The 10,703-nt window shown below is 39.4% G+C and overlaps 1 protein-coding gene and 1 pseudogene across 5 annotated transcripts in view; one reads left to right on the top strand and one right to left on the bottom strand.

Moving 5' to 3' along the window:
- Nucleotides 1–7,688: 7,688 nt before the first annotated feature.
- On the bottom strand, nucleotides 7,689–9,237 carry LOC109383239 (cofilin-2 pseudogene; annotated as a pseudogene).
- TMEM135 (transmembrane protein 135) overlaps nucleotides 9,166–10,703 on the top strand; it is a 307,887-nt gene continuing 306,349 nt past the window's right edge. For all 5 annotated transcript variants that reach the window (XM_019643514.1, XM_019643511.1, XM_019643512.1 and 2 more), the window contains exon 1: nucleotides 9,166–9,505. In XM_019643514.1, coding sequence (XP_019499059.1) covers nucleotides 9,365–9,505 — 141 coding nt within the window. In that variant the 5' untranslated portion in view covers nucleotides 9,166–9,364. The remainder of the gene's footprint in view (nucleotides 9,506–10,703) is intronic.

Below are 10,703 nucleotides of genomic sequence, written 5' to 3'. Positions count from 1 at the left end.
TAGTTTTGCTCTTATAAATAATACTTGGAGAAATATTTTGTCAGTATTTCTATAGAATAGTGGCTTGGAGTTAGAATTTTTGGTCAAAAGCTATGCATATTTAAAATGTTCATAGATCCTACCGAAATGATTTCTAAAAATATTGTTAACTTATAGGCAGACTACAAGCATATAAGATGCAGTATTTTAAGGGAAATTATCTTCAAACATGAGAATAGACACAAAATGGAGAGAATTTGGTTGTGAATTTGTTTTTTAAAAAAGAGACAGAACGTAATCATTACTTTGAGTGCATATGACAGTGGCTTTATCCTTCAGACCATGTGGAAAATACTTTTCCAAAATTGATCACAAACTATCCAAACAGATTTAGTAAGGAAGAAACTCTTCAACTATTCAGTTAGGCCTTATTCTATTAAGAACAGACAATCAAATACATTCTTATAGATAATTTTATCTTTCATAAGATAATCTTAATAAGGACAACCTCTGCCTTTGAACTTGATTTTAGCCATGATGGAGCACTGATTTGTACAGTGATAGTGATAAGATTCTTGATAAAAAGTACCTGCGTCATCTTAGAATTTGTAATATTTGTAATATGTTAAGAATGTAATTGCTAGGAAGGTTTAGACATGTACTTAAGACTTTGAGCAGATATTGAAAAGCTTAGAGAAAGAAAAAAACACAAATGGCCCATTACTTGAATCTTCAAATTAGGGTATAACTATAGAGTGCTAACTATAGAAGTTTACCTATAAAGGTATACTTTAAATTGTATTTTACTAATTCAGCAAATACTTGAGTGTGACTATGTAGTAGTTCTTGGGTTAGGCACTAAAGAGACTGCATCTATTTTGGAGAAAATTGCAGTTTTGAAGAACTTAATGCATTTGGTATATATTATTTCTCTAAATTAAGCAAAAATGTATCCCCATTTTGCAACTGGGTAATGTCAATTGCAGAGAGGCAAACAATAGTATTTATTTTAAAAGATTATACCGACAACCAACTAGAGCACCATTTGACACTCAAAGAAACACAAGTGATGGTCCATGCCTTCAAAGTACTCACGGTTGTTCTATGTACCAGAATTTCAGAAAGTATCATTAAAAAGCATAGCAGAACTTTCACAAAGAAAAATAAAATTCTGGTACCGCATGTCATACATAGATTATTAAAGGGCTTGTGATAAGTTAAAAAAGAGGCACCTCATCAAAGAAGGACACACAAAAATAGCAATGCAAACTTTGTGGATGTAGCTACATCCCAGAATGAACAATTGTTTGACTCCCCTTATGGTCAACAAATAGGACACTGTAGCTATGTTTGGCTCAGATACAGGGAGGAGTCAGCTTCATGCTTGGGGGCACATAATGTAATCAAAATGAATGATAAGTGCAATGCAAAGTGATTAACTTCTCTTTTGTTTTTATATTTCCTATCAAAAATAATTATCATTTATTATAAAGAATAAAATTAAGGATAACTGAAGCCCAAGGTAGGTGAGACGGCAATAAGAATTTAGCTATTTTTTCCCATGGATTCAAGTGTCCAGGCTCAAGTAAATGATATAAATTACATATCATAGAACTATAATAACTTGTAGATATTGCAGAATTGTGGCACTTATGGATATTTTTATGTGCTCATGGATAGTTTCAGAGGATCAAAAGCTTGAGCTCAGGCTAGTAATATACACACATATACATATATATATATATATATTCATTTCTAGAAACTATAGACTAGGGTGATAAACCAAAACATCTATATGGGAGTCAGTTATTTGTCCCTTCAAAATATTGCAGTTTTACTCTACTGTTCTGGGGTTGAAGAAAAATATAAAGATGACAAATAGGGCATATTCCACTTCCAAGGAACTGAGATTTTAATAGGGAGTTAAGGAAGTAAACCAAAAAACAAGCAAATAAATAAGAAAAAAGTCCAAATATTTTTGTCTTGCTTTCTTCTTTAAGGAGAAGATACAGTGCTTTAAAATTTCTCTCTCACCAAGTCTTGCATTTATTTATTCATTCAATATTTTATTCAAAATGTTCTATGTGCAAGGCACTGTGCTATGTGGTATAAAAAATAACATAGACAATCAGAAGGATCCTTCGAGGAGCTTAAAATGAGGAGTTTTATTAAAAATTTAAACGTAACTGTCTTAGTCTGTTTGGGGTGCTATAACAAAAATACCACAGGCAGGGTGGCTTAAACAACAACCATATATGTCTCACAGTTCTGGAGGCTGGGAAGTCCAAGATGAAGGCACCAGCTGATTCCATGTCTGGTGAGACCCAGCTTCCTGAATTCCTGGCTTCCTGACTTCCTGGCTTCCTGGTTCATAGCCCGTACATTTTGGCTGTGTTCTCACAAGGTGGAAGGGTCTAGAGACTCTTTGGAATCTTTTTTACAAAGGCACTAATCTCTTTCATGAGGGCTCCACATAGTGATGTAATCGTCTCCCAGAGGCCCCACCTCCTAATACTACCACATTGGGAGTTAGAATTTCAACATATGAATTTTGGGGGGACACAAACATTCAGTCCATTGCAGTAAGTGATGATGATCAGCTAGCATTGGTTCATTTAAAACAAGCTGTACCATTGCACATTTATTCTTTGGAAAGGAAGGGTCATGCAGTCCACAAGATGAACACCCGAGAAGATTAGTTGGTTGTCTCACAGGTAGCCATTACCCTGGGGTTGGTGTTTTTGGCAGAAACAGTGGTAGATCCTTAACAAATCTCATTTCATCTTCTTTTTCTGGTCCCACAGGAAGACTACATTTCCCATCTTCCCTTGAAGTTGGGGGAGGACATACAACTTTGGTTCTGGACATAGGATGTAAGCGGAAGTAATGTAAACCACTTCAAGTCCTGGCCCTTAAAAATAAGAGCAATTAATCAGGATCTACTAAAGCTAAATGTATGCCTACCCCATGACCTAGCATTTCCACTCTCAGGTATATGCCCAAGAGAAACATAGCCCCAAACTTACAACACTCCAAATGTCCTGGAATGGAAAAACTGTGCTGTATTCATACAATAGAATATTACACAGCGATAAAAATGAATGAACTAGAGTTATACACACTAACATGCACAGATTCTTGAGTGAGGGAAGAATATACCAAAGAATATTAATATGTTTCTATTAACATACATTTGAGAAAAAGGCAAAATGAAGCTATGGTGATAGGAGTCAGAATAGTAGTTATCTCTGTTCACAGGTGTATTAACTGTGAAGGGGCAGAAAACAGCCTGCTGAAGTGATGGAAAACCTCTTTTTCTGGACAGTTGTCTGAGGAGTGAAGGCAAATGTAAACATACATCAAGCTGTACACTTAATTTTTTGCACATTACTATGTACACCAACTAAAAATTATGCACAAAAAATCAAGTAAGAAATAAAAAAGCAACTATTGAAGGCCCAATAAAGATGGAAGAACCTTTACCTTGAATCACTATTTGAAGGAAATTTGCCCTGAAGAGCTGGCCAACCTGCTTTGGACTTCGTGTGAGCATAAAATAAACCTTTTTTATTTTAAGCCCCTGAGATTTAGGGGTGTATGTAGTATCTTAGCATAGCCTAACTTTCTTGGTTAATACCCACAAACTGCCAAGGTCAGAAACCTGGTTTTGTCAGCATACCGACCTAGGCCCTGTCTCTCATAGACTAAGTGAAACAAAACAAGCTTATATATGAATGTATAAATCAAAATTCCAATTTATTAAATGACAGGAAGGGGAAAAAAAGCCCTCTCATACAAACTAGGATATCCATGTTACTATGATCAAGCCTTTTCTCTCACTCGAGACAGGCCTACATGGGAAGTAACACCATAATAAAAGTTTATTTGATGTACCTGTTCTCAAAAAAGGGGCATTAGTTAGTTAGATGAATCAAATGTTTAATGTCATCCTTCCAACAGAGCTTGTGAATCCATGTCATAGTAAAGCTAGTTTTGTCGGTGCCTCCAGGATTCCTGAGGTCCCTTCACTGCAGTTTCTACTCCCCTAAGCATGTGCCTGACTTGCCTCAGTGGCTCTCCCCTCTCCTTTTTTTTTTTTTTTTGCTTCCATTCTTATCAACTTTTTTTAAAGGCATGTTACTGTATTCAGTCTAACTTTTTAGACAGATGTGACTGGTTTTTGAAGCATTCCTTTGATATATTTACTCCTATTTATTATATGTGGATTTTGTATTTTTCCTCTCAAAGAACGATCATAAATCTTACACGTTCAAATTCTGTGGTGGGAGCAGTAGGAGTTTGAAGTAGGGGAGGATGATGTCATTAGCCAGAGTCTCCAATGATAACATCATCAAACTAATGTAGACACTGGGAATTCTAAGGACAGTGTACCTGAATATTTTGTAAGTTTATTTGAGGGCGTCCTGTGGAATTCTTGAAGGCTTGAAGGACAGTGAGAAAATTCTTATCAGAAGCTGAGGAAAAAGGGATCCTTGTCATGTAGAGGAGGGAAGTTTACACTGTTGCCTGCTGGATTGTGGAAAATAGAAAATATCGCTAACAAACTGATGCATTTGGTTAAGGAAATGTCCAGGCAGAATGTTGACAGTATCAGCTGCTTAAAAAAAAAAAAAAAGGATGTGCAATAAGACATAGAGATGAGACAAAAGAACTATTTAATTTTTAAGCAGAATTTAGGAGAAATATACAGAACTTAGAATCTTTGGGTTCAAAAATAAAGCTGCTTTTCATTCCCAGCCTCTTCAGATGGTAAGAAATTTTGAAAGTAAGGCATTGCTTTAAGGCCAAGGTGAAATCTAGGATACAGCTGTAAGACTCTTTTTTAAGATTGTAGAAATATTTAAGACTGTTCTCCCCAGACCCTCTCAGCCTGATAAAGGGGCTTCTAAATATTTTAAGTGTATTTTCCAACAGGTTCCTGACTTTCAGCTCGAGATGGAAGGTGTCTGCCTGAAAGACATGTGTATGGCTTTTTATAAATGGGGTGCTTATAATTTGATATATAAGATTCCCCCCAAATTTTAAAGAGAATTATATTGTCAGCAGCACTACCTGCTTGGACTGAAAGAATATATGTATCTCTCTATGCAAAGGCTTTCAATGTTTATATGGCAAATATTTATATTTACATCTTAGAAACAGAATATAGTATTTTAAATAAAATAATGTGAAGAACACAAGTCATGTTGCAACCAAAACTGGTAGAAAATCAGAATCATGGGTAGCTATTTTGAAAAGCTTGCCTTGTATCAACTAAGGGGATGTGTATCTGATGCTCCTGGAATTAAGTGTCCTACTTAGTTTGAGCCATGCTTTGTCATTGTGCTTATGCTTGATATGCATTTCTACAATGACTGCATGTAAAGCTGAACAATTTAGTGTTGCTAAATCCTCAGCACGGGCTCTTAGGAGTCCTTCCATTTTTTCCCATTGACATCTTCAAAGCCAGAATCTTGCGAGAGCAACAATTTACAGCTTGGCACGTCTTCAAAGCCTATGAATTCAGCCACAAATTGCCAGATTAGTTTCCTTCATTCACTGTGTATCTTCACTGAAGAAACTCTTTGTTGCACCTTGTAGATGAACCCTAAAGCCTTTTTTTATGGAAAAGCAACAATAAAGGCCATAGAGAGTATCCAGTCAAGCTACTGGTCACAGGCGGCTTAAAAGAATAAATGGCCCATGCAGATACAGTGTGTAACGTTACCCTTAAACTTGATGGAAGCGTGATGGGAACTCTTTCTTTTAAACAATAGCCTGATATATAAAGGAACTTACAAATGTAAACTACTGGTTTACTGCAAACTGCTCCATTTTGCAATTTTTAGTTTTTCAGTCCTAAAGCACAAAGCATCCTCCCTGAGAATTTACCAATGCCTTCTTGTTCTGAAGTCTCTACAGCAGCACCAGGAAAGAGAGAATGAACACCTGTTCCATTCCTTTGAATCTGAGACTTTGCCTGAAATTTCCCCTTTGCTATCCAACTCATAAGTACTGTCATCTTTGGCACCTGTGGCAACAATAAGTATGTTCTTCCCTTCTCAAATATCTTTAAGCTTTAAGTCTCCATTTAATTCAAAGAAATGGCCTGTCTTTAATTGTAATTTTAGAATTTCCTCAGTTATTGGTATGTATTTGCTGTGCCGCATGAAACATTGTTTATCATTATGCATGCAAACTAAAAGGAGCTATTACATTCAACAGCAATGGAGAGCAACTAAATTAATTGTTTGGTGATTACGATGCTATTCTTCAAGTATTGTACATTCTAACATAACAGTTTGTTACGTGTATGTGGCATTTTACTTTATTTTAAATACACGATAGGAATTTGGGTGTTGATGTGTAACATCAATTTTTTTCCCATTTAAAAATTGGCCCCCATTTGGCATCTTCTTGCGGACCATCAGATTGTAAGGGATGGGTTATTGAAATTAAGTAGAACAAGCCTACATTGCTAGGTTTGTAATTCCTGTGGGCAAGTTATGTTGTCTCTTATTTTCTCATATTTTCAATTGATTTATAAAAATTGCAATTATCTGTTCCTAGCCTACCATTGTATATTGGGTGTGTTAGGCGGGGAGCTAACTTGAACATGAGAGCTGTATTTAATGCTGAGGAAGATGCTGGAATTTGAGCAGGATGGGGTAACTGCATGGGATTTTAGGTTGTCCCCCTTGGGAAAAGGAGGGTATGTGTATCTGTGGGGAGAAGGATATGCTCAGATATTTGGGTAGCCAGAGACATAGAACTATGGCAGACACTACTGGTTGCCCCCAGTATGTTCTTTTTATTTTGCTCAGTAATAAAACCCCAAAAGTTAGCTGGGCATTTGTCCAACCAATAAAAAAAGGTTACATTTTCCAGCCTCTTCTGCAACTCAGTGTGGTCATGTAACTAAGCTTGGGCCAATGAGATGTAAGGAGACGTAGTCTACATAGATCTTCTGGAAAGTTTTCTTAAAGAGAGGAAATATGTCCTCTCTGCCTCTTTTGCTGGTTTTCCCAGCTAGCATGTGGATGTCATGGCTCAAGATGAAGCAGCCAGCTTATAAGTCAGGGTGGAAATCACAGGTGATAGTTGGCAGAGCAACATGTCAGAAGGAGCTTGGGATCCCTGATGGTTATGGAGCCACTATCTTAGCCTATGACTGCTTACCTGAGAGAGAGAAAAACGTTTATCTCTTTATCACTTTTATTTTGGGCTTTTCATCTAATGAGTACTCCTCTTTTTTTTCCTTCAAACAACTATCTTATCTTATTTAGTTTATACTATCGTATATTATTACACCTATATTATCTTGTTCAATTTTTATTGTTTATTTTCTGTCTTCTCTCCCTAGAATGCTAATTTCAAGAGATTCAATTAGCTTATCCTTTGTAGTATTGTAAGTTATTCACATCAACAATCACATTCACTGTAGTGCTTGCTGCAAGGGAGTCATATAACCAGTTGTTTCAGATAAAATATGATGAGAAGTCATTCCTTCGTTCCACATGGAAGTAACAGTATTAAACAGTGTAATGGCAATCACTGAAAGGCTGCTTAAAGTAATATTTCCTTCATTCATTGTTTTGGAAGGGTCCATCAGGAAGGGGGAAAAACAAGACAAAACCTAATATTATTCTAATTGACTGAGCTGAAGAAGTGAAAGCTCCTTAACATCCAGATGGCATCTGACTATTATTTTATAAGGGTTTTCCTTCAAGTTAGACTACTACGTAGCCTCCCCATTTCTCTCCAAGTGACAAGCCTCCTTAATATCACCCAAGCCATTTAATTGCCACTCATGTTTAACACCTGTAATTTTTTTTAATGGCATCTTCAGAGCTAGCATAAATCACCATGCTTTTTAAAGGTATACTTTCAGGAGCCCAGGATACAAATACTAGGTCTTCTTTCTTAGACTCTTTTGTTTTGCATGGTGCCTCCTGCAAAGCAAATTGTTAGGCATTCAGAGGCAGTGACTTCACAAAAGATGTATAGGGGTCCTCTGAAGTGTCACCCACCAAGATCCGTTTTGCTTCCTCTACAATTATTTGTCACATTGCTTAAACAGAAGAGAACTGCTTTCTTTCTTTCTTTCTTTTAAAAATCTTCTTTTATGTAGATTTCCTTACTTTCATATCATTAAAAACTTTGGTGACTTCATCACTCACGGTAACTCCAGAAGCCACAGTATAGTGCTTGTGGCTGCAGTGACAGCTCAGGCTCCAATCTGTGGCACTGAGGGGTGTGCGGAAACCATGTGTCTTTTGTTCACATCTGAATCCATAGAGCTTACAACAGAGCCTGGAAAATAGCAGGTGTTCAGTAAATATTTGTAGAATGATAAACGAAGACTATACTAGAATGGAGCTACACTAAAGCTAGTAAGCTCCTGCTTTAAGAAACTGTAGAACTAAGAAATCCAAGGAACCTGGAAAGTTAGTTGTGATAGGTGAGAGGAAACTGACATTTAGAGTGGTTATATGATTCATAGGCCACGCTGTCCCTTGTCAAATATGGGTTCTGTGGCCCCTGCTGCCTCTACTGTGTGTATTATTTGGCTGATGAGCACTTGCCATGGATGTTGTAGATAGCTGCTCAGGGTCCCAGGGTTTGTACAGGACGACCTACTACCCTTTCCCCACAGAGAGTGTATGCACAGAGCTAACAGAATTTTCAAGTCTTCTTAGGCACCACACAGCTTCGAAAGCCCAGCAACTGGGAACAGTGCGGTTGCAACCAGCAGGCACTTTTAGCTATTTATTACCTGGCACTCTAGGGACGGGGATCTGGCAGTGCTGAGGATAGCTGTCCAGGCTCTCCTCTGGCTACGATCTTCCCTCACCAGCTCCCAAGAAAGACATTGAATCCCTTTCTTCCACTGACCTCAGTTTTACTTGGCCGGGTTTGGAGAGGACAGACTAGAGAACAAAGTGACCCAAGTCACCTGTCACTGCCCACCCATCGCAGCGCTCGCGCTCCAGCGCGGGGCGGGGCGTACGGAGTGCGGAGGCAGGCGCGTCCCTGAGTTGCGCTCTCACGCCTTCCGCTCCGCTCCGCGCGCGGCGCCGGGATCGCAGGGGGCGGGGGCGCGCTCCCGCCGGACGCCCGCTTGAGGGAGCGCGCATGCTCCGCCTCTCCCCGCCCCTTGGTGCGCGCCCCGCCCCCTCGGGCTATGATACGCCGAGCGCTCAACATCCGAGGACTTCGGCCCAGAGTAACCCCGCTCGCGTGACCTTTAGCCTCCATTCCTCCTCCTCCCGCGGCCTGCCCCGCGAGTCCAAGGTGGTTGGACGCTCGCTCCGGTCCCTCCTTCCCACCTCCTTCCCAGGCTTCGGCTCACCCCCCTCGCGTCCCCTCCGCGCGACTCCTCGTCATGGCGGCTCTCAGCAAGTCCATCCCTCATAACTGCTACGAGATCGGCCACACTTGGCACCCTTCCTGCGGGGTCTCCTTCGTGCAGATCACCGGGGGCGCCCTGGAGGAGTCCCTGAAGATCTATGCCCCTCTGTACTTGGTGAGACCTGGCAGGGGCGAGTTTAGTGTGGAGGATGGGCCGGGGGGTGCAGTCTTGCTCCCGAGAGGCCTGGGGGACTCGCCTAGTGTCTGTTTCTCATTTGCAGGGGTCAGAATGCCTGTTGTTGGGAAGAGGATGGGCTTCCAACTTCGGGATTAAGTTTAGGACACTTCAAATTGTGACTACAAGGGATCTGCGTTATTTTCCCCTTTCCTGCCTTGAGATGGAGAGGTCAGCGAGGCGATGAGAAATGGCCTGTAATCTTGCCTCATATAAATCCTTCTGTCTCCCCACACCGATTTTTTTTTTGGGGGGGCATATTTGACAGCAAATCCCTGTGGCCTCAAATCTTGTCTCGTTTTGGAAACACAGGATTGTGGCTTAAGGGTTTCGCAAGTTTTTTGCAAGTTCGCAAAGTAGACACCTGGTTGGGATTTTGCGTCGTAATTCAAAGGGTGGTTCCAGTCGCAGAGTCAGTGAAGGTGATTAGAAGATCTGACTTTATGTCATCGACCTTTATTACACAACTTTACATATATGGCAATCTAAGTTTGGAGTTTTTAATAGAGGATATTTGGAAATATGTGTTTATATTACTGAGAACTGTTAAGATAGTTTATTAAATGCTCTCACCAGCATCCTTTTTTTTTTTTTTCCCCAGTAACCTTGTCCTTGTTACTAAAGATTTATTACTTTGGTTACTGAAGTTCAGTCTCTCATTTTCTTGTGCAGTAGAAATCTGTGTTGGTCTCCTAAGAAGGCAGAGATAATATTTTTTTGTATGGTTCCTAAAAGTTTCATTCACTATTCATTGGATGGTCATTTCTTACTTCTTATTGAGTAATAATTTGGATTTATATCCTACTATGCCTATGGAAGTGCGTCATAGCCCTATCTGTAGTACATCTTGAAAAGTTTGATTATTTATTACAGGGATAACACAGGAGAAGATGGTAACTTTCTCTGAGCTTGCAGAAGCCAGTTTTATTTTTATCATATGGACTGATGCGTTTAAAACTTTAATGTATGTTAGGAATCCTCTGGGGGATCATGCTAAAATGAGGGCTCTGATTTAGTAGGTCTGGTTGGGGCCTGAGATCCTGTATTTCTATCAAACTCCCAGGTAATATTGATGCTGCTGGACTAAGAGCCACACTTTGAATAGTAGGATTGAGAGTGAAGGCCAATAATAAACTTA

Source organism: Hipposideros armiger, unplaced genomic scaffold, assembly GCF_001890085.2.
Source record: "Hipposideros armiger isolate ML-2016 unplaced genomic scaffold, ASM189008v1 scaffold_79, whole genome shotgun sequence".
NCBI lineage: Eukaryota > Metazoa > Chordata > Mammalia > Chiroptera > Hipposideridae > Hipposideros > Hipposideros armiger.
Note: the sequence above shows the minus strand (reverse complement) of the source record. Positions and strands in the feature narration are given on the sequence as shown.